The sequence below is a fragment of the Peromyscus maniculatus genome, chromosome 7 (assembly GCF_049852395.1).
Source record: "Peromyscus maniculatus bairdii isolate BWxNUB_F1_BW_parent chromosome 7, HU_Pman_BW_mat_3.1, whole genome shotgun sequence".
Classification (NCBI taxonomy): domain Eukaryota; kingdom Metazoa; phylum Chordata; class Mammalia; order Rodentia; family Cricetidae; genus Peromyscus; species Peromyscus maniculatus.
In genome coordinates, this window is record NC_134858.1 from 6,145,136 (window position 1) to 6,171,462 (window position 26,327).

The following is a 26,327-nucleotide window of genomic DNA, read 5'->3' on the forward strand; positions in this document are numbered from 1 at the left end:
GAAGCCGAAAGGGGATTAGATATACAAAAGGGGCAGAAAGTCACAGGGCAAAGGCAAGCAACAATTTGTAGAGGGAGACAAAAAAATGACCACAAGGTGGCAGTACAGATTCTAGTATTGGCTAGAGAAGGTTTTTAGTAAGAAGAATTAAAAGCAGGTAAGAGTTGAGTCAAAACATGGAATCACATGATCTTTCCTACTTTGACTACAATCTTCAGAAAAGACAATCCATATTTCTAGCCTTGAAATTACAAATTTATTCGAGTTTAATGGCTATGTATTTGACTCTGTAAGAAGGGCTTATCATAAAATTATGGGACAGGTATGTTTATACAGTAAGTTTATCTAGGAAAAAAAGAGTTGATTTGATATTTGATGTAACTCACTGTAATCTCATTGCACACCTGGGCACTAACTTAGCAGCCCACAGCTTCTTGCTGCAACACAGTGGAACACATTTTTAAGACACCTACATTCTGTCATGTATTATCTTTAAATTAGAAGAGAAAGGTTCTTTGAAGGTTTTTTCATGTGTGGGTAGCTTCTTCCCACCTCCTCTGTGTGGGCAAACAGGAGTACCTCACACAGGGTCATCTCATGTGTGTGTTGAGATTGCCAATACCAAGAGCCGGTTCTGCTGGAAAGCAATGACCTCATGGTTTTCTTTCAACATATATAAAGTTATGCTCACTTCAAGGAGTCTGATATTTTCAAAATGTTTTCTTAAGTTGTTATTTTTTTTTCATTGAATTTTAATCTCCAGTTTAGAGCCAATTGGAGCTTAAAACTGGATTTTAAATGCTTTCAGTTAGGCCCTGAATGTGTAGATCTAGATGTTTTCAAAGGTAAACACATTAAATTGCTTCTGAAGCACATAGCTAACATGGGTGCTAGCCATAGGACAGCTCAGAAAGTCATTAGAGAAGTGCTTTCTCTGGCAGCATCTGTAATTAGCCCAGATGAAACTGTCTTATTGTGAACTAGATGTCATAGGGAGCAGGTGCTGTTTTAATGCCATCATAAGCCACGATATTAATTAAATTTACAGGGAAGCTATTTTTAAAACATTGCACTACATCTATAAAATAGCGAATAGACACAAATCCACTTTTCTAATATTTTGAATACTCAGAACATGAGGGAAAAACACTCATGTCAGAAATATGACACAGCAAAATGGTGACGTGTTATCATCAGGTCAGACGAGTTTATGGTGTATGTGAGTTCATAGAGACTGGCTTCAGGCTCTGGACTACAGTTATAGTATATATTAAAATATTAAGTGCTTATAGAAGTGGCAGGTACCCTCAACTACCTGAGAGTCCCTTCCCACACAGAAAAAGACTTCCGATGTCCGCCACTCACTCATTCCATGTGAGTCCCAGGAGCTCTCTTCTGAAAGTGATTCGGCAGACCGGGAGCCAGCAGTCTTCACTGAGACCTATTTGCTAATTATGCTTTAGACTCACGAGCCGAGCACTCTGTTTTGGTGGCACTTCTGAAGCAGTGACTGCCCTGCAGGTTGCAATCCACCCGCCAGGCTTGTGAGTGGGCTGCAGACGCACTTAGTGGGAAGAAGCCGTTTTCTCTCACATTGGATGCTAAGCGCCCAGCAGGGAATGCATAGTTTTATTCAAGTACATAAAAATCACACCCCAGAAGCTGTGGAGAAGGCTCAGCAGTCAAGGGCACCAGCTGTGCCCAAAGGCACCTGGATACCTGCATCCGAATGGCAGCTGATGACCCTCTGTAACTCCAGTTCCAGGGGATGTGACTCCCTCTTCTGGCCTCCGTGTACACATGTGGTGCATTTACATGCATGCAGGCAAAATACACACAAAATAAAGTAAAAAGTCTAAAAAGAATCTTAGCGGCACACCAAGAGCTGTCACCGTTTCTTCTGTGCTGCATTTCTGTGAAAGCAGCTTGGGAAAGTCTAAACAAACATGTGTGGGAAGTAACAGCCCTAGATGGCAGCAGAGCTCAACTTTTTCCTAAGAAGGAGTGCACACATATATTCATTGCTTGCATGCTTGACAAATTCCACGTTAAACCAATGTAGCTCAGCAGAAAGACCGAGAACTTTGAAGAACTGTCTTTCTCAGATGCCTGTCATCTCTGCTCAGTAGCTTGGCCTGGGTGCTGCAGGAAGGACAGGCCTAAGCTTACCATAGAGCAAAAGTGACCTTCACAAAAATGCCGGTGATGATAGTTACTAATTGCCATAGTTTCATTTTACACTTGTTATGTTGTATATATGTGTACGTGTGTGTGAGTGTGACACGGCGCACACAGACAGGTCAGAGAACTACTTTCAGGGAGGAGTCAGCTCTCTGCTTCTACCATGTGGGTTCTGGGCAAACTGACATGACTGGGCTTGGCAGCAATTGTCTTTACCCAGGATTCATTCCTTTAGCACCAGGAAAGTCTTCTGTCACACTTTACTATTTCCCTAGTGTATAGAGTAATACTACCATTTATTAGCCCCTAAACCAGACCAAAAGTCAACACTGACACCGTGTTTGAAGATAATCTTTAGAACCCAATAAACATTCATAGTTTGCTCCACTGAATGCCGCATGAATGTGTTTCTTATGCACTAGCTACTGCTCTCCACACAAAACACCTGAAGGCTTATTTGGCTAACAATTCAGAGGATTCCCAGCCTCTGGAACAGCTCCGGTAGCTGGGGCACAGGTTCAAACACACGACCCCGTGGAGGACTCTCCACACTAATGTATACATGGTCAAATACACGGGAGGACTCTCCACACTAATGTACACATGGTCAAATACATGGGAGGACTCTCCACACCATAATATGTGGTGTTCCCAAAAGAGTTACAACTTAAAGCCTCAAGCCACCAGTAAAACTAAATGTGGCTGAGAGAGGAGGGTGGGGCCAGCCCCGGAGGTGGGAGGAGCGTTGCAGGAGTCTGTGCAGAAGTTCTAGGCAACTGCTGCCCAAACTGGGCTGAGAACGCTTGTATAATCACGTCACTCATTTTTTACTGGATTATCAGTTAATTATTATATATTGCTTATTTTTCAGACAAGGTGTCATTTATCCCAGGCTGGCTACTAACTATGTAGCCAAGGATGAGCCTGAGCTACAGATCATCCTGCCTCCACCTCCCAAATGCTGGGATTACAGACGTACACCACCATGCTTAGTTTATGTGGTGCTGACAAGACATCAACATGAGGACTTCCCTCATGCTGCGCCGGCATTCTCCCATCTGAGCTACATCCTCAGGAATAAATTGACTTTAGCCCATTATGGAGGAGATCCCTAACTGCACAGAACCACGCTGTCACTGTGTTTCTCTGTCTAAGATCTGAGATGCCACCATCTATTTCTGCACAGCCCTTCCAGCAGCATCACTGACACTAAAATGCACAGCTTTACCTATTAAAACACGAGTCACTGACAAAAATGCTCCCTGCAGTTAACATTATTCTTAGTCATGAAAGGCTGAATAGTCCCAGGTTCTGGAAGAAGACTCCAGACATTTATGCTCATTATGTGATTTGGCAAGAAAAGGAGATGCAAGACATGTAGATTAGAAAGAAAACAGCAAAACTCTTCACAAATGCACCAAATTATGTACATAAAATCCTAAGGAACCCATTTAAAAAAAAACTAATAGAACTATAAACAAGTTCTGTGAGATTAATGTTTAAAAACTGATTTTATACTGAGGTGCTTTATAATAAGCAATTCGAAAATGACATTAAGAAAACTCAGGCTGGGGAGATGGCTCAGAGGTTAAGAGCACTGACTGCTCTTCCAGAGGTCCTGAGTTCAATTCCCAGCACCCACATGGTGGCTCACAACCATCTGTAATGAGATCTGGTGCCTTCTTCCATATACATAATAAACAAATAAATCTTTAAAAAAAAAAAAAAAGAAAAGAAAAGAAAGAAAACTCCCATCTTCAATAGCCTTAAAATAATAAAATACTTAGGAATTAATTTAGTGAATGTTTCAAAACATATTCTTAAAACCATGAACAGAACATAAATAAACTAGAGAAGTGCAAACAAATAAAAAAAATCTCCCACTTTCACGGTTTGAAGAACTTGAAATTGTTAAGATGAAATTTTCTCCAAATTGATAGACAGGTGTAGTAAAACCAGAACCCAACTCACATCTTCTCAGGACCAGAAGATTCTAAGCTCATGTGAAACAGAAAACCGCACAGATCTCAGTTAAAGCAGACTAGGAAGCCTCACCCATCCTAATTTCATTCACCCTTAATGCCAGGCAGTGGAAGTGAGCCAACGCCGGACAGCAGCAGAGAAACAGGTACAAAGGGTGACCTGCTGAAGTCTGAATGGGCAACACTTGGTTCCCAGCTGGTGGTGCCCTTGTGGGAGGCTGTGGAACTCAGGAAGCGAGGCCTGTTGGAGGAAATGAGTCGCTGGAGGCGGGGCTGGTGGTTTATCACCACAAGACTTCTAGTTTCTGAATCTGGCCAGGTCTGAGCCCTCTCCCACAGCCATCCTGCCTCCTCTGTCATGATAGTCTGAGTCCTATGAAATTCTAAACCAATGTATCTTTCCCCACACATCACAAGTCTCTGGTGAACTGGTTGTTCACAGGACTCTCCAGACATCACGACTAGGGAAAGAATAGTCAATGGCAAACATCTGAATAGATCTCTCTCCACTCATCAGGAAAATTGTATATACAATGTTATAAGTGGTTTTAAAATTGGTAGCTCACGCCTCTAATCTGGCACTCCAGACAGTGCAGAAGAATCCAGAGTTTAAGGCTACCACAACTACACAACAAGTTTGAGGCCACTTTGGGCTACACGAAACCCTGTCTCAAAAAAACAGACAAAGAAGCCCAGGTAAAACCAAAATTTTTGCTCCAAGTGATTTTGTAGACGTGGAAGATCAACTTTCATGCTCACATGGTGTTGGTCCCGCGCATACTCTTCCTGTCACTAGAAGAGAAATCTTGCAAGACTCTACCAAGGAGACTAAAGCCAGAGAAGAGGCAGGACTGTTCCGTTCACAGCCACTCTAACAGGAAAGCGCAGCAGCCAAGAAAATAACGCAGGACACACCTCACTTCAATTTTAAGAGTGGCATCGTAAGAAAGCACGTGCTACAAAAGGCTTAATGGGATGTCACCGCTGGGACATGGTGGGGGGAAGAAAACACATTTCAAGTAAAGTGTCATTTCCTACAGTTCAAGGATATTTATTATTCCTTCCGCCCACCACCTGTGAGCAAATGATTCTATAATCTCCTCTTGATACAACTAATGTTATATCATAGGAAGATGGAGCTGAGTATTTCCAGACAGAATGGGCCATAAAGAAGCTCAAATGAGGCAACAGTCAACTTCAAGTCACTCTCCAGGAGGTACACACATGAGGAAATGTCATTCCAGGTACAGGCAAGGAATAACAGGAGAGGGCAGCATCAGAAAGACATGTCAACACGTATGGAAGGAATATGCAGGGGGAAAAATGCCAGAATTAACAGGCTCTCGTACCAGGGTGTAAAAAGAGCCTCAACTTAGAAATGCTGGGAAGGAGGCAGGTGTTACAGGAGTTCTCTAGCTGGGGAGAAGAAAGAAGTGTGTGTCAGGGGAGGCTGGGCCTGCTCTTTCAGAGGGTACAAGTTCAGTTCCTGGCACCCACATCAGGAGGCACATGACCTGTCAAATCCAGCACTCGCTTCTGGCCCTCCAAGGGCACCCATACACATGGAATCCCAAACACAGACAAAGACATATATACCAAGTTACTCACAATCTTAAAAGAAAAAAAAGGTCATAATGGGGCTCTCTGGCAGGGCTTAGTCAGTAAGAGGGGACCAGGAATCTCAGAAGTAGTCTCTGTCATACAAAGGACTCCTAAAGTCATCTGAAGATTAATCCTCAGATGGTTTGTTAGGTAAGTTACTTCTTCATCCTAAGGGAACTGAAGGACAGTTCTTCAGCAAGCAGAATTTGGAGTGAAGTCCCTTGTTCCAAACAAAAGGTGAAAATTAAATCCCTGAGGCTGAGTTATGGCCTGAGTGCCTTCACGCTCTTGGCTGAGAGATTGGTTTTACAGCACACAGAGTGCCTTGTTTACAGGACTGAGTCAGTGGACTCCAAAGCTGAGGCCCTGCATCTCAGGAGGGAACCCGCATTCCTGGAGGCTCTGTTCTTTTTCATTGTCTGTGTCTGGGGACCCACAGGAAATAGATTATGACAAATGTGTTTGAAAACACTGACACTCTTTCCTCACTGCATCACTATCCTCCCCCTAAAGCAGGGACAGTGTGTTTAATGTTTATTACGAATGAGTATCTCAAGGACTGTCGCAGGAAGATGGCCCTGCTCTTGGCTTCCCTGTGCATTAGTGGTCCTGCCGGCTCACTTCATGGGAACTGTGCCACTTCTACACATCTGCACCAGAAGATTACCTTGACACCAGAGCTGACCTTACCCTCACGGATGCCACCTTATGAGGATGCTTATGTGAGCGACCATACTTTGAAAAATGCTAAGAGAATAAAATAAGCATCTTCACCTGTTCCCTTCTGCAATACCATTTACAGGGGAATCCATTACCTCTTATATTAAGCTAGGAAAAGAAATGCTTCACAGGCAAAGGAGTACAGGGCCTCAGTCTGTACGGAAGAGCTGGAGGGCATGGAGGGAAAGAGGGCCCTAGGTTTTTCTCCATTCACCTTAAAGTTCGGTACCTGGAATGCTGTCTAGGTGGAATGTATTCACTCATATATAGGTAACTTTCTCTTTCTTGTCGTCAGATTTCTGAGAAAAGCAACTGAAGTTAGGAAGAGAGGCTATTTTCCTGTGGTACAGAGGCACAGTCAGTCAGTCATAATGGGAAGGCGTGAGGCCGTGGGGAGAGTGTAGGTGCTGCGATCCCTCACATCGCGGTGGAGCAGGAGGCAGAGGGGGAAATACAGACAACCCGATGGCCTTTTCCTTCTTATATCTTTATTCAGTCCAGGACCCCAGCTCTAGGGATGTTCCACCCACTTTCAGGACTGCGCACACAGCCTTTCCCAACCCGATCAATCCTCTCTGGGAAGGCACTCCCAGATAAAACCAGAAGTGAGCTTCCTTCATGGCCCAGGCTTTTCCTAGCCACATCAGGGTGACAAATCAAACTTCACTGCCATAGGAATGTACACACCATGTCTTAGTCTTAGATTAATAGATTTTTATTCCCAGCATAGTTTTAGGTTTCTGGGAGAAATGAGGGTTCCCTCAAGCACCCAATCTGCATTCCACACATGGTGGTCTCCACTCTTAATAACTTGCATTCCTGTGGTAGAGTTATTGCAGTCAGTGAGTCAATATGGATATATTGTTAACTGAATCCAAAATTCACTATTTGAATTGTGCATTCTATGGGTTTTATTGGTACATTTCACTCATTCACCATTACAAAAAGATAAGAGGAATTCACTGCCCTAAAGGTATTCATCCTTCCCCAACTCTCTTCTTTTTATTTTCTTTGATCATAATTTCAAAAAAAAATCCGCTCTAAAGCACTTTCCTCATAGATCATTTTTGAGGCTGTTATATACAAGAAAACTATGACTTACTGGTTCCACAAACTCAAACTTCTTCTTCTCTTGGACCTCTTGGATTTTAAAGACATATTCTAATGAAGCTTCATAGAAGTTCTGATGTTCTCGGCCAATCTGTGAATCTGCCTAAAAAATGAAAAACCAGCAGCATGACACAGAGTTAAATACTGATGAGTCTATACACAGAGGGAGGCAAGACCCAGTAAACCCCACACTTCCTCATTAAATACCAACTCCTGCAAAGAGTTTTAATGTAGTTCCAAGTCACTACAGCTTACATAGTGTGTGAGGATGAATACAGATGTATATACTGAGCTAAGTATCGAAGGGTATGGTATAACAAGCTAAAACGTCCTCACAATTGAAATGAAAAGGCTATAGAAAACTAAAGAGAGACATATTGAAAATTACAGTATAATTATGGGGGGAAATCTTCAAAGAGGTGTGCAAATGCATACAAAATCTACAGAATCAGAGAAGGCACTAAACTCCGAGAGAAACTGGTAGAATGGCTTCTCAGCACAAACAATTGAGAGTGAATTAATTCAGCCTATGAGAGGGGACAAAGAGGTCTAAAAGGAGGGAAGGGGAAGAGAGGGTGATGGGATGGATGTGTCAGGAGACAGAGGAGTACAGTTTCAGAGAGGAAGGAACCAGCATTAAGGCAACAGAGGCTGAGGGAGGGCACCATGTGTGGGTGGGCGGGACAAAGAATAATCATATACATGTGAGAAGGTCACCCTGGAACCCACTTCTTTGTATGCTGAAAAATTAATAAGAGAGAAGAGAGAAAGAAGAAGAAGACTAGGAAGGAAGAGAAGGAGGCAGCAGGGAGTGTGGGCAGGAGGAAGAGGAGGAGGGGGCAGGAAGTGTGGGCAGGAGGAAGAGGAGGAGGAGGCAGGGAGTGTGGGCAGGAGGAAGAGGAGGAGGGGGCAGGGAGTGTGGGCAGGAGGAAGAGGAGGAGGGGCAGGGAGTGTGGGCAGGAGGAAGAGGAGGAGGGGGCAGGGAGTGTGGGCAGGAGGAAGAGGAGGAGGGGCAGGGAGTGTGGGCAGGAGTCACCATCATGAAATCTAAGAGGTGGAAGAGCTTGGCAGAGATGCCTGCAGAAGAAACAGGGAAACTAAGACTGGAAGATCTTAGGTGCTTCATAGGAAATCTGGATTTTAATCAAAGAAGTGTTTGAGAATATTAAGCAAGAAGGCAATGCACCATTAGGGAAAATTTGGCATAGGCAGTATGTCAGCAGAGCCAAAAACGAACAAAGAGCTGACCAACCATTCTGCGGTGGATCGTGTTCCACCATTATCAGGGGCACCTCTTCCTGACTGCACTCTGTGGGGGAGAGAGCTAGGAGAGTTTCACTGTCTCTCTGGCTTCGTCTTTTCCATGCTGTCCTCAGATACACCCTTGAAGACTGACTCTGGTTCTATGCAAGCACAGGGGCAGCTTTCCTTGCCCTGTTCCATTCTCCAGCTGCTGCTCAGATTAACGAAACAGCTGAGGAGAAAGGCTCTCTGCAGTAGAGCCCACTGACGGTAATCTTGGAACAGAACACAGTTTGGGAGCCACCAACAAGGGTAATGTCACCCGGAAGGTATCACAAGAGCACGCAGCTTCTTGTCATGGTCATCACAGAAACAAGGATTTCACTTGGAACCTCTCAAGATGATCATACACATATGATCATACCAAATACAGCATATGTGTATAAATAATCTAGTATCATCAGCAACTCATTTGAGGTTTAAAGTTGAGAATTCCAAAGTTTAAACTAACATATGTTGAAAATTAGGTAAGTTTGAGGCAAAATTTTTCTGGCTATGGAAAATCATTTAGGAACAATATTGTCCAAAATAGAAGGAAAATCAGGATTCCAGATCAATGTACCACTTTTCCACATATCATCGTCTAGCAGAATGAATTCAGGTGAGGCATGAGAAGGGGATGTGGTCTCTTGTGAGAGAAAGTCTGACTGGTGGCGTGTGCTGGTTTCTGTGGTGTCAACTGTCCCCTTTTGGCCACTATCAGTGAATGCAGGCATTGGGAAGAAAAGCCACAGCGGACTCTTCGGCGGCAAGCTTTGGGACCACACAAGGTCTTGAGGTTGCATTCTATCTAATGATTTTATTCTCTCTAAAAGATGTCATCATTGATGTGCTGCCTAGCACACGAGAAGATTCTAGAATACTGAGACACCTTTAGAGTCCAAAGTGGCTGTTCCTAGTTCACAGGCTCAGCAGAAGCGTCGTGCCTGCCAGCCTGGCTGCTCTCTTTTGGAAGGGTTACTAAGGAGACTGCCCTGAGTCAATGTTCAGGGATGTAGTTTAAGGATTCCTATAGCAACCAGCCTGGAGTAAGTGAGAATACCCTATCAGACAATCGTGTCCTTCGATCCAACCACCAGACTTCTGAAACAATGCACCTGAGAAATGGGAATTTCCTAAGAATCTCACACTGGGAAGAGAAAAGGCCTGGGAGACTGTCTCCAGTTATAGGGTAACCAATCCCCCATACCTTGGCCAGGACTGCTCAGATGTGCATATCCCTGGCCCTTTATTAAACTTATTCCTGGCCAGGTGGTGGTGGTACATGCTTTTAATCCCAGCACCTGGGAGGCAGAGGCAGGCAAATCTTTGTGATTTTGAGACCAGCCTGGTCTATAGATCGAGGTCCAGGACAGGCACCAAACTACACAAAGAAACCCTGCCTCAGAAAAAAAAAAAATGTTCTCACCTCGGGACCAAAGATGGACCTGGTAGGAGGTGTCCACTGGATCTCATTTTCCCTCTTCCCAATGTGGCCACATTAAATAAATCTTTCTTGCTTTTTACTCTGAATCAGGCTGTTTTAATTGGTTTCTTGAGGATAGGTGACTGAGTCTGGCTTCCTGGGGTGTAAATTATGACTGCAAGTGTGGTAACACTCTCACCAGCTGATAAAAATGGCTTTTTGCCTAAACTGTGTGTGGAAGCACTGTGGCTTATGGGGGACACCTTCTCCCCTTCTAGGAATGTGGGCAGATAGATGGTCGTGTGATTGCCCACTAGTGAACAACGCTGGACACCGAGTCTCTGGTGTCTGAATGTTGAGAAGACAGCATTCCAAATGTGCAGTCAGAACTCTGGCTGAGGGAATGGAACATGCCCTGAGTGACAGTCTCTGCACCTGGCTTCCCCGGACTTGGCTCTTGCTGCTTATTTTCTCTCTGACTTATCACTACACAAATCCCAGCCACAAATCCGTGGTGTCCCATGAGCCTTCCCATACAGTCACCACCCTGCTAGCAGTCTAGGAGACCCTTGACATAAGAGTCTGAGCTCATTTCTCTGGAGACTTGGCTGCTGTGTACAATGCTATTCCCCTCAAGGCCCTTCCAATGGAGACTAGGGGGATAGAAGGGAAATAATTGTTTGTGCCAATTTTCAGTTTTATATACTCTTGGATATTACTGTACAATAGAAATTCAACACAGCAAAGATCATCTGAGGGAGGGAACCATACTTAAAAACTATGACAGCCCCATTCTTTCTCAGTACAAGATGGAGAAGTTCATTTTTAACTTGAGAGAAATTCCCTGGGACTAGAGGCTGACTAGAAAATACTTTAGTCAGGAATAGTGACTCATGCCTATAATTCTAACATTCAGGGAACTGAGGCAGAAGGATTGCTGTGAGTTCAAAGTCAAGGCAAAAGTACACTCTATAGAGTGGCACTCTGTCTCAACAAACATAAAATAAAATTTAAAAATGTGCTTTTAATCCTAGTGACAGGTGTTGTCTATGTTTTAGGGCTAAGTGGAGCAACAATATGATTTTAAAACTAGCAGTGAACAGTAGCAGTGACGACGCCTCAGCAACAGGTGTGCCCTGCAGCTGACATGGCCGAAGGGACTACGACAAAGGAACAAGTGAGTTCCGCAGCCATGTTAAGTCCTCTCTAACGCCAACATGCTGTCTTGGTGTGAAGTGGGACAAGCCTCAGGGAGTATTTGCTGAAGCACACCCCCTCCAGGAGAAAATATTGTTGGTGGACTCAGAAAAAATGGGAAAGTTTAGAGTTGGTGAGGATGAACAAGAAGAGCTGGACTGGAAAACAGCAACAACGAAACAGATCACATCTGGGGGTGGTGGGACATGCCTGTAATCCCAGCCAGCTAAAGGCGCGAGAACTCCGAGGAATTCAAAACCCACCCTGGGCTACACAGCACATTCTGTCAGGGTTACACAGCAAGAGCCTGTAGAGAAGGCAGGGAGGGAGGGAGGGAGGGAGGGAGGGAGGGAGGGAGAGGGAGAGGGAGAGGGAGAGGGAGAGGGAGAGGGAGAGGAGAGAGAGAGAGAGAGAGAGAGAGAGAGAGAGAGAGAGAGAGAGAGAGAGAGAGAGAATGAGAAGTTAGGTTTAAAGATTTATTGATCTATTTATCTATGCATGTGCCTGCATGAATTTATGGTTCACCACGTGCCTGCAGCAGGGAGAACAAAGGGTGTTGGATTCCCTGGGATTGGAGTTCCAGACAGCTGCATGCTGCCATGTGCTGGGAACCAAACCTGGGTCCTCTACAGGAGCAGTCAGTGTTCTTAGCCATTGAGCCGTCTCTCCAGCCCTGGAAGGTGCATTTAGACTCATCAAAAAGTTGGTTGATAAATGTCTGGTTCGGAACGAAGTACAAGGACAGTTGAGGTAGAAATGATGGCGTGCAGACCACCTGCTACAGACAATGCAAGGATGTGCAAGGCCTCAAGCTGTGTATCAGGAATATCTGTGTGGGGCACTGCATGATAAACAGATTGGACAGTGGGCCAGGTTGCGTGGAAGATGGGTTCTGTGGTCACAGCAGAAGTAGCTGGTGCACTTCCACATAACAAGGTGAGTGGAAAGATGCGGGTGACTGGAAAGAAAAAAGTCAAGTATGAATTTCATTCACCCAAGAAACAACAGCAGCATGAGCAGGTCACTGAAGAAATGAAGAGAACTTTTAGGAAGAGCTGAGATATGTAAGATTTCACACAACACTTGGGGGTAACTGGCAGGATCGCCGCTTTGGATGCAGTCGGAACACACGGCATGTGCAAACGTGCCGTCACTCCTAGCTTTGAATCACGGGTGCCAGGGATGCAAACACGACCTCCTGCTTGCACAGCAAACGCACTGCCCTCTGAGCCATCGCTGAGTCCCAAACACACAAACAATTCTAACAGCTGTAACAGCTTGAGTCTTGCTATGTGGTTCAATTATTCTTTTGTCCCAGGCAGACGTCTGTAAGTGTTTGGTCTCTATGAGGAATATAAGCTCCATAAGTTCATCTCCATCTAAGAGTTAAGCAAACTCTTAGCAGTAAAAGTTATGTCAACTACCTAGTATATCTAAAATCTGTGAAATAACCAATGAAGTTACATCAAGAATTTTCAACGTTTAATGTCATATGAGGAAAAGAGAAGCATGACCAGAGGCTGGGCGTGTGGGTGTGGTGGGTATGGTGACACCTTCAGTTCAACATTTGGGAGGCAGAGGCCGGTGGATATTTTGTGAATTTTAGGATAGGCGGAGACCGGGGCTACTTAGTAAGATTCAGTGGATAAGAAGGAAGGGAGGGAGGGAGGGAGGGAGGGAGGGAGGGAGGGAGGGAGGGAGGGAGGGAGGGAGGGAGGGAGGGAGGGAGAAAGGAAAAATTCTCATGTTTTTGCTAACAACAGATTTTTCTTGTATTGAAAACATTGTATTAGTTTGCATTATTTAGCACATGGGACATAAAAACAATATTATAGTTTACATGTCTTCTTTGATCATTTCCCTCTTGTATCCTTAGCTGTTTTTTCATTGATTTGTAAATGCTTCCTATATACGAGAGTTAGAAACCCCTGTGTTTTGTTGTATAAACTCCCTAACACTTTGCCATTTAATTTGATTTAATATCCCTAAAAATTAATTTTTTTTATCAATGCCTGCTCTTCTGCCTTTTCTTCACAATGTCTTCCTTTTGTTTCATCTTGGAAGGAATTATTCATTCACGTATCAAACATTTTTTTTTTCAGTCAAAGTTAAACCTGTGGTCTGGATGGGTTTGGCTCTAATTTTCTCAGTATTTACTCCAATGGCCTTTTTAGTTGGTGACTTTCGAACTCTGCCCACACAAACTGGCCTTTTCATGCAGTGCCAGCCCCCAATTTTCCAGAAAAATGAAGAAGGCAGCTGTGCAGGTGAGGAGGAATAGGAAGGTCCTTTGAGAGCTAATAGGCCACATACTGCCCAGGAAAGAAGTAGGTGACACTTTATGCCATGTCGCAGAACTAAACGCAGGGTGGTAACCTCTCTACAACAGCGCTGTTTTCTGCAGGGGCAGGAGGGGCTCCAAGCCACACTCTTCCTCCTCTACCCCACACTCTTCCTCCTCTACCCCACACTCTTCTTCCTCTACCCCACACTCTTCCTCCTCTACCCCACACTCTTCTCCTCTACCCCACACTCTTCCTCCTCTACCCCACACTCTTCTCCTCTACCCCACACTCTTCCTCCTCTACCCCACACTCTTCCTCCTCTACCCCACACTCTTCCTCCTCTACCCCACACTCTTCTTCCTCTACCCCACACTCTTCCTCCTCTACCCCACACTCTTCCTCCTCTACCCCACACTCTTCCTCCTCTACCCCACACTCTTCCTCCTCTACCCCACACTCTTCCTCCTCTACCCCACACTCTTCCTCCTCTACCCCACACTCTTCCTCCTCTACCCCACACTCTTCCTCCTCTACCCCACACTCTTCCTCCTCTACCCCACACTCTTCCTCCTCTACCCCACACTCTTCTCCTCTACCCCACACTCTTCCTCCTCTACCCCACACTCTTCCTCCTCTACCCCACACTCTTCCTCCTCTACCCCACACTCTTCCTCCTCTACCCCACACTCTTCCTCCTCTACCCCACACTCTTCTTCCTCTACCCCACACTCTTCCTCCTCTACCCCACACTTCCTCCTCTACCCCACACTCTTCCTCCTCTACCCCACACTCTTCCTACTCTACACCACACTCTTCCTCCTCTACCCCACACTCTTCCTACTCTACACCACACTCCTCTAAGTAGCGGCTTTAACACAACTCAGGTCGTGTTGTGGTAGGGGCAGTGCTTCCTAACCACACCTGTATGCGTGCCTATTGGAGAGGGATACAGGATGGCACTGTCTGTCAACATCGTGATCTCTTTCAATCTCCAGTTAGATAGAGAAGCCCAACAAATACCCATAATTCTAAAGCCTACGGCATGTAGAGCCCCTAACGAGGACAGAATTAAGACCAAGCTAAGTTGTCAGAAAGAATAGAAGCATCCTGTAAAGAATTTGAAATCAAGGAACAGTTACTGCTTCCTAGAGAGGATGTAGGTGCCATCTCATGTCCTTATATATGAAGATCTTGAACTTTTAGACCATGTTCCCTGCCATGGCAAGCCCTTGCTATGGCTCTCTGCTGACAATCATGACAGGCTTCGGTTGTATGACCACATCTATGTCCAGACTATAAACATTTCTCTCCAAAGCTTATTCTAGTGCAATGAACAAGGAGAAATATGGGGGTTAAAATATTTGTAATATACAACAATCTTAAATTACAGCAGGCAGTGCCAAGTCTTTATGGCATTAGGTGTGGCCAAAAAATTTAAAAGAAGGCCCAGTTCTGCTTAATGGCAGGAGGTCTTCCATTTCACTTTGGCCACAAGCTCCCCACAAGTGCACAACCACATAATGAATTATGATTTTATTACATTGTTAGAAGTAGAAGGAAGATATTTAAATGAACTATAAAACATCAAATAAAACAAACTTCCTAATATTAACCAGTTTTTAAAAATTATTATTAGTATTTTTAATTTCTGTATATGTATGTATGCCTGCAGGAGATTATATGTACCATGTGTGTGCAGTGCCCACCGAGGCTAGTAGAAGGAGTCAGACCCCTAAACTAGAGTTCTGCGTAATTGTGAGCTGCTGGATATGGGTGCTGGGAACTGAATCCAGGTTCCTAGAGGCCAGGCAGACCTCCAGATCCTAATCAGTTATAAATGACACTGGATGACCTTAAAGAAAATGTGAGCATGGTAGAGCAAAAGGACATTCCTGGCCCTTTGCTGACACTGGTTTGTAACCCTCTAAACTGACAAGCAAACATTCTACCTAGACTTTAAGAAGGCAGGTTAAGAGGAGTAAGGAGAGCAGAGGACCAAGTAGAACTTGAAAAGCAATTCAGAAAGGGAGACAGCTTTCCTGGGTGACATTTGGAAAGGTTTCCTCTATGGTGTCTGCAAACAAAGATATGAGAGAGAGGCTACAGTAGACAGCCACATAAGCAGACTCAGGGGACTGAGCTAGTGCACCCTCAACACCCCTCCTGCACTGACAGCACACTCCACTGCATACATGGGGTGTCAGAGTTGTGCCTCACAGTTTTTCTGCCCTAAGATGCCAATGGCAGCGGAATTCAGATGGGCTTTTTTTCTCTTTTCCCCAAACTCCTTCTCACTGAAACTGGTGCTACATAGTTACAGCCCTTCAGGGCTGCCCTTGACTAGCTCCAGCCCTTCGGGGCTGCCCTTGACTAGCTCCAGCTCTTCAGGGCTGCTCTTGACTCTGCTACCTACAGTCATTACATTACCAACAGCAAGAATAAAATCTGGCATAATGCAGATCAAAGGGAGATGGAGACTGTTAGCAGGCATACAGCAGTAAACAGCTCTGAAAGAAATTGATGTAAAGTCATCAAGATTTCAGAATATGCAGTTATCTGTCTCTGTCCTTCCCACTGCTGGAGCAAAGCCTTAAAAACCATGTCACCAACATTTCAACTTTAATTTAAAGACTGCAGTATGAACTGGATCGATTCTGTCTCTTTAAATTATGTCCAAGAAGAAAAAGAAAGAAAATCTTGTTTCAAGCTTTACTTGTTGAAGGAAACACTTATCTTCGACATAAAACCATCAGTACTAACTGCCACACAGTGTAAATTACCCAACTATGCTAGCCATCGCTATTATCATTTAAGAAGAAATGACAGGTGTTTGGGACACTTCCATGCTGGGCATTTTGATGTCACATGACTTAATATGCATGCTTACCTCTTGCAAATGAGACTCCTTTTTCTTTGCTGACAAATTTAAATGCTTTTCCAGAATAGAATAGTATTTTTCACTCTCCTTGTCAAACTTCTTCTTTCCATCCTAGGGAACAGCAATTAAAACAAGAAAAGGTTCAGATCAGAGCATCATGGGACCATCACTGTCTCCATCCTCACCGAAAGTACAATCTAGTGAGGTCAAAATCTTAACATAACAGACTAGGAAGAAGGAGGTGAAACACCATTAAGTCTGCATTCTTCTCTCAAAGAGGCTTCCCATCTCTTGGGAAGAAACATGTCCTTAAGCCACGCTCCTTTGGATTCCAGGAACTGTACATGGAGAGACTAAGGTAGGCCACAGCAGAAAAGTCACAAAAGTCTGTAATCAGCTCCCAGGAAGACGCTATCATCTAGCATGCCTGCAATGTGACTGAGATGAAGATGTCTAATTTTTTAAAGACGTTTTTGGTAACTCAGATCAGTTAACACATAACCAGTTTAGAAGATAGCCCACATAACTCTTCACAAAAATCATTTTATTTCCCAACCAGGAGAAGACATCTGACTCTTCATTTCTCCCTTCCTTACCCCTCCACCATGTCTCCTTTCCCCCTTCCCTTTCCTCTCTTTCTCTTTTCTTTTCTCATTCTTTCCACTCATCCATTCATCCTTGGTCATGTTTCACACTGGAACCTGCTATGAAGACCAGTCTGGCCTGGAACAATTGGCCGCAACCCCCTGTTGCTGCTCACAGTGCAGCTGACTGGCTGCCACTGAGCCAGGAAGTTAGTGAATGAATTCACCTTCCGACCAGACTAGAAAGAAGAACGCCCCCCCCCACCCCCCCACCCCCCCCACCCCCGTGCAGTACAGGGCGTGGCTGGGCGGTGACAAGTGTGTCACGTGCAGCCGAGTCCTGTTGTTCCAAACAACTTATTTTTATAGGGAAGAAAGATGTTTTGATGTTGGTAGCTTCAAATAATTAAAATTCAAAGTCAAGCAAGTAAAAGATTAACAATATCTCTATCATATTTCCCTAGATGTAACTCTGATAGCTGTCATTCTCTTTTTCATAAAAGGATTTCTTTTTCTTTTCCTTTCTTCTTGGTGGTGGTGGAACCTGTAAACAGGCTGATCTTTCATGAAGAAAGTGAAGAACTTTCCTCCCCCAGAAGTGTAAATGTAGGGAAACACTGAATTGAGTGGGCACACCTGGGCTTATTGTCACCAGACACCGTGCACCAGGGAAGCCTGCTCCATTTGTGAGTTCGTGTGAAACAGCTCCATGCGTCAACTGCCTTGGCCATTTCAATGTTTCTCAGACTGCAGCCTTGACCAGATGAGGCAGAGGCAAGCGTTTCACACTTTTTTTACACACCTCTCTCTGGCTTCCTTCACCTGCAGAGTCTGGACTCTCTGAAACAGAAGTTCTGTGGTGAATGTCACAAGGCCTTGCTTCAGCACGTGCATAAAGTCAGAGGGGAAGTGAGGCGCTGTTGACAGGGAATGTGTCTGGACCTGTCCCCAAGCACAAGATTTGCAATGAGCAGGTAACTGAGCTGACTGGGAGGAGGGAGTACAGCTCTGCTTGGCCACCTGAGCTGAGCTTTAGATCACTGTGAAGCACTGAGTTACACACTAATATCTGCACAGTGAACTATTACATCTATGGAGGTAGGAGGAAGAGGGCAAGGCTAGCCAAGTGTGGAGGCACAGGCCTGTAATCCCAGCACTTGGGAGCCAGAGGCCGAGGTCAGCCTGAGCCATAAGCCACAAACCTGTCTCCCAAAAAACAAAACAATGTCATCTCTAAGGATATTTATACCTCAGGAGAACTTACAATGTTACCATCAGAAACACAGTGGACGATTACAGTATTTCCATGGAAAAAGGAAGAAGCAGCTACCCAGCAAAAGATATGGAAAAGGCATCCCTCCCAAGACCAGACAAGCCCAAGGGCATGGATGGAAGAGGCTGCTGTGGTCATAGCGCACACGCCCACTCCTGTGCGGTCACCTGGCTGGATGTGTCCCCCCCTCCCGCCCTGCTCTTGGTAGATATTACTGTTTAATCTGCCATTTAATGCCTGCGGCTAACCTGCCCATCCCATTCTCCTTATATGGCCCTCTTCTCTCCCCACCTCCGACCCACTGCCATTTCAGTTCCCTGTTCGTGTTCAGCCCTTCTCTCTTATTCACGGAATTTTCAAGTTGAACCTATGTTCATCTAGCTCAGTCTTAAGCTATGTGAGAGCCTTTATAAGCTTCGGAGGCCATTTCAACCTTCTGGTGGAGAAGCTGCTCATGTCCATGCCCATCTGCCTCAAAACTGAGGAACAAGTGAGTGTGAGTGAAAGTTCCTGGACACACAGCACCTATTACTATGTTTCCGCAGGCTGACTAATGGATTACAATGATCAGTCATCATAGAGAGGTTGGAATCTTGGGTCATAGTCCACCTAATAGCCATTCATCACATTCCTCTGTCTGTGAACTAATACCTTTGTGAGCATTAGGTAAGTACTTTGGCATGTATAAGCAGACACACAGCCTCCCCAAGACAAAAGGCTAAGAATCCCATCAGATGGTATATCTTGGGCCATAACATAGATTTCCTCATTTTAACACCTACTTGGTGTTCCTACCATTAAAAGTGCCTTATTTATGGCTTTGGTTTGCTACTACAAAAACTTAGACTACAAAACTCATTAGACTATTACTGTGTTGAAAAATGAAATTGGTAATTACCTCAATCAGTGTTCCTTAGCCATGGTCAGTCATGACTGGCTCCAGAATAAACTCTTTTCATATCCCCTATCAGGGAGAGTTCTGTTTTCACACTGGCATGAGGGGACAGTAGATATTTAATGAGCAAATAACATTATTATTTTTGTACTGGTAGGCACCACAGTTGGGCACAGGTCTTCTAACCATTCAATCAACTGTTACACAAGACCCAGGAGGCTGTTCTAGAAATGATCTGTAACTGTTTAACTCAGCTACAAGGATGCCTAACATCCGTGTGTGAACAGCTGCACTGGAGGACGGTGCGTCGGGCTGACTCCTGTTGGACAAAGGGGCTCCCAGTCTCACTGGGCCCTGAAGGGGAAGGAAAGGGGTTCAGGAAAAGAGCTCAGCTGCTGGGAGGACACTTGAGTCTTTGTTCTACTTAGTGATTGGTGACATTTTTGGAAATGTTAATTTGATGCCATTACATCAGCACATCTGGCAGCACAAAGATCAATCCTAGAACCACTTCTTGGATTCTTATTCAAACCCTGGCCCACAAGCTGAGATAAAAGACCAGACCACATAAAGGAGGCCATAATGGGGGAAGCGAGCTCTAGAAAACAAAAACCAGCAGTGCTTCTCCTTGCAGGTCACAGCCTCCTACAAGCTGTGATTCACCACTCATGCACTCAGGTCTTTCCTGAAGTCTTAACAGCATGACCCCGTGTGTGTTGTGTGACTAGTTGTGAATATCAAATGAAGAATTCTCTTGGAAACCAGTACCGCAGAGGGAGGAAAAACTGATCCATGAATCTTTATATGTATATAATCAAATGATCACTGTCTTCTTAGTGTTATGGCAAGATCAAAAACAAAAAGAACAACAAAACCCTACCAATTTATTATCAGGACACTTTCCTAAAAGCTACTTTGTATTTGGTCACCGTTTAAAATGAAACCAGTGAAAATGACGGCTTGATGGACAGAGAAATAGTGGTAGAAGGGGTTACTGGATAAGACACTGCAGACATATGAAAACTGGACTGTGTTTAGCATCTTGGTTGGGACAGACATGTGTTTATGGAAACCCACAAAAAGACTGACACAGAGGTCAAGGACATAAATTCTATATAAAATAGTCCGAAGTGTCAATCTAGTCCTGAGACCCCACCTCAGCTAAGAATGGTGGCCATTAGCACAGCTGGCAACCTGCTGCTTTCTCAAGTCACAGAGTATGGACTCTGCAGAGATCTGTGATTCCTGAGTCACTGTGTCTGGGCCACACCTTCTCTTTACATAGTGACCTGGGGTGCTGGGGGAATCATGGCAATTCAAACTCCAAGTGCCAACTTCACCATCAGAATGGTTATCTATTATAACAAATCAAACAATTGCAAAATTTTAGTCATACCATGTATATAAAAAAAAATAAAACACACTACTGCTAAAACAAGGCTAACTCAAAGCCTTATGCAGGCTACAAGAGGATGCTTTGGAGAACAGTGTGGTGGTTTGAATGAGAACGGACCTCATAGGCTCATATGGTTAATATTTGCTCCCCAGTTGATGAAAATGTTTGGAAAAGACAAGGAGGTGTGGTTTGGTTGAAGGAAGTGTGTCACTGGGGGCAGGCTTTGAGGTTTCACAATATTCATGACATTCCCAGTCTCTCTCTCTCTCTCTCTTCCTCTGACTTAAAGATCAAGATGTCAGCTCACATCTGTGCCTTCTGCCATGATTTCCACCACAATGGCCATAGACTCACTCTCTGAAACCATAAGCCCCAAATAAACTCTTTCTTCTATAAGTTGCCTTGGTCTTGGTGTCTTATCACAGCAATAGAAAAGTAACTAAGACAAACAGACCCTACTACATTTTGATAATTCAAATACAAACGTTTAAAATGACAATCATGTTTTCTCATTTTGTAGAGTTGGGTAAGAAGATAGTTTGAGACCGAGTTTAATACTGTTTCCCAGGCTAGCCCAGAACTCACTATATTCCCTAGGTAACAACAATCCTGCCAGAACTAACCATAGTACTAGTTATATTATTTCCTAGAGAAGACTACTATACAAACCTATTTAAATAGCAGTATTGGCAATCTTTAATAGTTCAAAAATCAAGGAAGTGAATAAATATTTTTAAATTTTTTTCACAAATTGAACACAAATTTAGGATTAATTCTTCAGATTATGTCAGTGTTGCAATTGCCACTCAGGCTACCATAAAATTTCTGCTGAAACTGATTTCCCATCCCCTTAGTGTGGCCGCTGTCTAATACACAGGAGCTCCATGCTTTGAGACATCAAGGAGCTCTGAGGATGGCGATAGGAAGCATATCAACGGGAACATTTCTACTGCAAAATAAGGGGGCTGGTTTTATTTTATTGTTTTTTATTTACTGTTTATTTAATTCCATTTTATGTGTGTGGGTACCTTGCCTGTATACATGTCTACACACCACATGCATGTCTGGTGACCATGGAGACCAAAAGAGGAGCCAAATCCCCTGGAACTGGAGTTACAGAAAGTTTTGAGCTTCCATGTGGGTGTTGAGAACTGAACCCAGGTCCTCTGCAAGATCAAGAGGTGCTTTTAACTACTGAGCCCTCTCTCCAGCCCCTAGACTTAAATAATTAGCATGACAGCACTGGCACACAGGTGTGATTAAGCCCCACGACCACCTCCAGTTGGACTTCTCTCTCCATTTTTTTTGTTGTTGAGACAGCACCTACTATACCCCATTGGCCTTGATCTTGCTATGCTATTGAGAATGGACTTGAATGCCTCATCCTCCTGCTTCAGCCTCTGGAGTACTAGCATTGCAGGCCTGGGTCATCTGTCCTGCGTCTCCTGCTTGCATCCTGCTTACAAGGACAGAGAACCTCTTCTTTCTAACATACCGTTTACAAGGTTCCTGGGCCCAAGGCATCTTCCCATGCAGAAGCCCTATTGGTTGAGAGCCTCAGTGTAGCTTGCACAACAATATCTTTCCAATGGGTGGATTTTCAGTGATTGCCAGTCTCATCAATCCATTACCCACCAACTCGGTCATCTCAGTCTGCCGACAGACATTCCTGAAAGACTTCTTCCAGAGTAGTTGTGCCATCCTCATTTCCCATATTGCCCTTTTCCCAATTATATCACAATGAGTAAATGATATTCACCAGAACAAAACAATCTCATATTTGGACATATAGGAGTGTCCAATAAATGGAATAGAAGAATAAGCGAATAGACGTAAATAGTACAGATGTGAAGTCTAGACACACAGAATAGAAAATCCAAAGTATAATAAGGATTTAAAGAGAAACTCAAGCTTATTAAGAGAGGGAAAACATGAATCCATAAGCTGCTCATATTAGAGCTATTAGATACTACTAAATATTCGAGAATTGGAGGATATTGACTGGCAAGATTGCTCAGTGGGTAAAGTGCTTGCTGCCAAGCCTGACGACCCAGGTTTGGTCCCTGGCACCCACATGGTGGAAGGGAAGACCTAACCCTCACCACTTGTTCTCTGATAACCTACACACTCTGTGGCGAGCATGCACCCCCCCCACCCACACACACACACAGAAAACGGAATGAAAAATGAGTGTTAAGAAATGTGAATGCTAACAGACAGGAAGCACACATGGAGACACAGGACTCTGGCCTCTTTCTCCTGGGACTGTTTAGGCACAGCCCTTTTAGAGGAAAGGGTCGTTTATCCATTCCAGACAGACATGTCTCAGAAATAAGTTCTGAGTGATTTTTTTAAGAACATGCTGACATCTTGCTCATGAGTATGGCTTTTATAACTCACAAATTTGAGCCTTTTCCCCCATGTTTATCTTTGTGTGATATGAATACACATGTATACATATTCATGCATGTGTGCATACACAGATGTGCATGGAGGCCAGAGGCCGATTTTGAGTGTCTATCTTGACTGCCCCCTGTCTATTATTTGAAGCAGAGTCTCTCACTTCAGATCAGTGTGTGCAGTCTGGCTAGCCAGGTTGCTCTGAGCATCCCCACTTACTCTGTGGTTCTTGTGCCCACCTGCCATTTGTGTGGTTTGTGTGGATCTGAGCTCCAGTACTCAGAGAACTCCAGCTTACACAGTGAGCAATGTAGCCAGTGCACTGTCTCTGCATCTAATCTTGGCTCCTTTACCATGTCATTTTACATGTGGTACCTATACTCTGAGGTGACCAAGACAAGGAGAACTAAGGAACAAGTCTTCCTTAGAGTGGGTAAAGAACAATCTGCCTACCCTACAAGGTAAGCACACCAAATTCTCATTTTATGAGCAGATACTATTAGAGAGTCATCGGAACAAAGCCAGGTGTCACCAGGAGCATTGTGGGTAATCAACATTGAGCCTGTGTGGTCCCAAAGCCCACAGAAAAATGCAGCAAATAAACCACAGAAGCTTCTCTTTCCTCTGGAGGAATGTGGGGTGATGGCAGGTCAGAGGAAGAATGAGAACGGGGCATAAGGAGGGGGGAGAAAAGAGGAACAAAAGGAGAGGGCGGGAGGAAGGGATGAGTGGCAGGGATGGCCATGGGCAAGGCGCTGCTGCAGCTTCAGGCACAGAGTGCTGCAGAGCGGGTAGGAGTGTCCATCTCCCACCTCCGCCTGGTCTGTGCGGGCCTGGAGTCAGGACAACGCAGATGGGCTCTGACACAACGTTATGAATAAAACTACAATTGCATAACTCTGCATTCCAGACAGGATATTTGGAAAATAACTCTGGGCGACTGAGTTCTGCGATGTCCTAATTAAAGTCACTGAAACTTTTTTCCACACTAAGCATTAAAATTTCCCTTGGTTTGCAGACCACTGAAATGGATAAACCTGGGGCAATAAAATAATCTGACAGAGGTTAAACAGAATGCTTGGGATGGGATAGGAACTGTCTGTGATTGGAACTGGGGAAGTATTCTCCTTTAATCTCCAAGGACAAGCAACAACAGGTAGAAATTACATTTTTATATTGCATTACTTCTAATGCTGTTTTTGGTAAAATCTCCCAGAAACAGTGGCTGGGGTAAAGTTCCTGCTAAAGCTGTGTGTGTGTGTGTGTGTGTGTGTGTGTGTGTGTGTGTGTGTGTGTGTGTGTGTGTGTGTGTTGCAATCCTTAGAGAAGAAAATGGGAGGGAAATGGATGAAAAAGCAGAAAGGATAGCCAACACAAGGGCTACTGACCAAGGTAGCCGCTGCAGTAGGAGGAAGCAGCAGTCAGGTGCTCAGACGACTCCATTCACATCCTTAGAAGCCATGACACCTTGGTGAGCAGCTAGGGAGGGAACTCAGCATCTGGTTCCTTCTCATTAATCAAATTTTGTCTCAAGTATCAGAAAGCCTACTGCAGTTCAGAAGGTCACAACACCCTCTCCTGAAGCTGGGGAGAAATCAGGGAGACAGTGTGGTGTTCATCGGGAGTCCAGAGGACAAAAGGGGCCAGGGAATGTTAGGCCTCTTACCCAAAAGCTGTGGCTTAGAAAGAGGACACATGGATGGGACAAGTGGAGAGATCCAGAGGCCAGGGCTCCTCAGAAGCAAACCTAAGAGATACACTGGGCCCCTGCACCCAAACGCATAAGGTCTTTGCTGGATGTTACCTTTATGACTTCATGATAATGTGAAGGATGCTCTTCAAGTGACCTGCAAGCTTGTTTACAACCTTCTCTTGAGTCAGCCTGGCTGACTTGTGTTGTGTTAGAGGTTGAACCCAAGGCTTCATGCATGCTGGGCTGGTGCTCTCCCAATTAAGCCATGCCAATTGGGAGATACTTTCTTATCACAGGCCATCAGAAAATATTTATAGATAGGAAGCTGTATTATCAGGATTTCCAATCTAAAAAGTGGGACCTAAAGGTCCCTGGAAATGAACAATTATATTCAGCAGAGTGGTGCCATCTCCACCAAAACACAACACTAACAATAATGATGGAGCCGCTTAGTTTCAATATTTAAAGGAAAGGAGAGAGAGAGAAGGAGGGAGAGAGAGGGGGAGAAGGAGAGAGGGGAGAGAGAGAGAGAGAGAGAGAGAGAGAGAGAGAGAGAGAGAGAGAGAGAGAGAGAGAGAGAGAGAGAGAGAGCAATGAACTTCTGGGCACTGTCCACTCCTCAGTACCAGCTCATATAATTAACGCCCCCTCCCATTTTGATGAGCCCCCTTTTCACAGTAACAGAACTTCTGAATTATAGTGGGATACACAGGTACAGAACATAGACCACACTTCCTCATCTCTAGAAGATGTGTTCATCTGACTGGTAGCTGTGAGAGCAACACTGTAAAAGGCTTGCACCTCCTTCCACCTTCAGAGCCACAGGGAAAAGACATGGCCCCAACCTGGACTGTACAATGACCTTGCCCAGATCTTATTTCCCTTACTGACTTATTTTTTTTTTAATTTAAGTGTGTGGGGGGGGGCACTCATACACATGCACAGGTAACCACAGAGGTTAGATGGAGTGTCAGATCCCTTGCAGCTGGAATTACAGGCATTTATAACTTGCCTGATGTGGGTGGTGGGTTTCAAATTCCCGTACTCTGATAGAGCTGTGAGCATCCTTAACTGCTGAGCCATCTCTCCAGATTTCTCCACTGACTTTTGATATAAAAATGGATAGGCTTTCATCAAAAAGATGAAAGACTAAAACATTATGGCTAAAAAAGAAACATGGGAAACCCTTTAGAAGGTTGTTATGACTGAGTCTGTGGGCTGGCAAACGAGCCCTGGTGTAGAGCAGGCATGGCTCAATTGGGAGAGCACCAGCCCAGCATGCATGAAGCCTTGGGTTCAACCTCTAACACAACACAAGCCAGGCATGGTGGCGGAAGTCGTAATCCAAGCACTCCAGACTGCAGGCTGGAGAATCAGAAGTTGGGGCTCATCCTCAGCTATACAATGAGGTCAAGGCCAACCTG

The 26,327-nt window shown here is 44.6% G+C and overlaps 1 protein-coding gene across 3 annotated transcripts in view; it reads right to left on the reverse strand.

Annotated features, from left to right (window-relative positions):
• Arhgap42 (Rho GTPase activating protein 42) overlaps positions 1 to 26,327 on the reverse strand; it is a 219,443-nt gene that overhangs the window by 43,105 nt on the left and 150,011 nt on the right. For all 3 annotated transcript variants that reach the window (XM_042280384.2, XM_006983781.4, XM_042280385.2), the window contains 2 exons: positions 16,672 to 16,773; positions 7,588 to 7,698 (listed from right to left, as the gene is read on the reverse strand). In XM_042280384.2, coding sequence (XP_042136318.1) covers positions 7,588 to 7,698; positions 16,672 to 16,773 — 213 coding nt within the window. The remainder of the gene's footprint in view (positions 1 to 7,587; positions 7,699 to 16,671; positions 16,774 to 26,327) is intronic.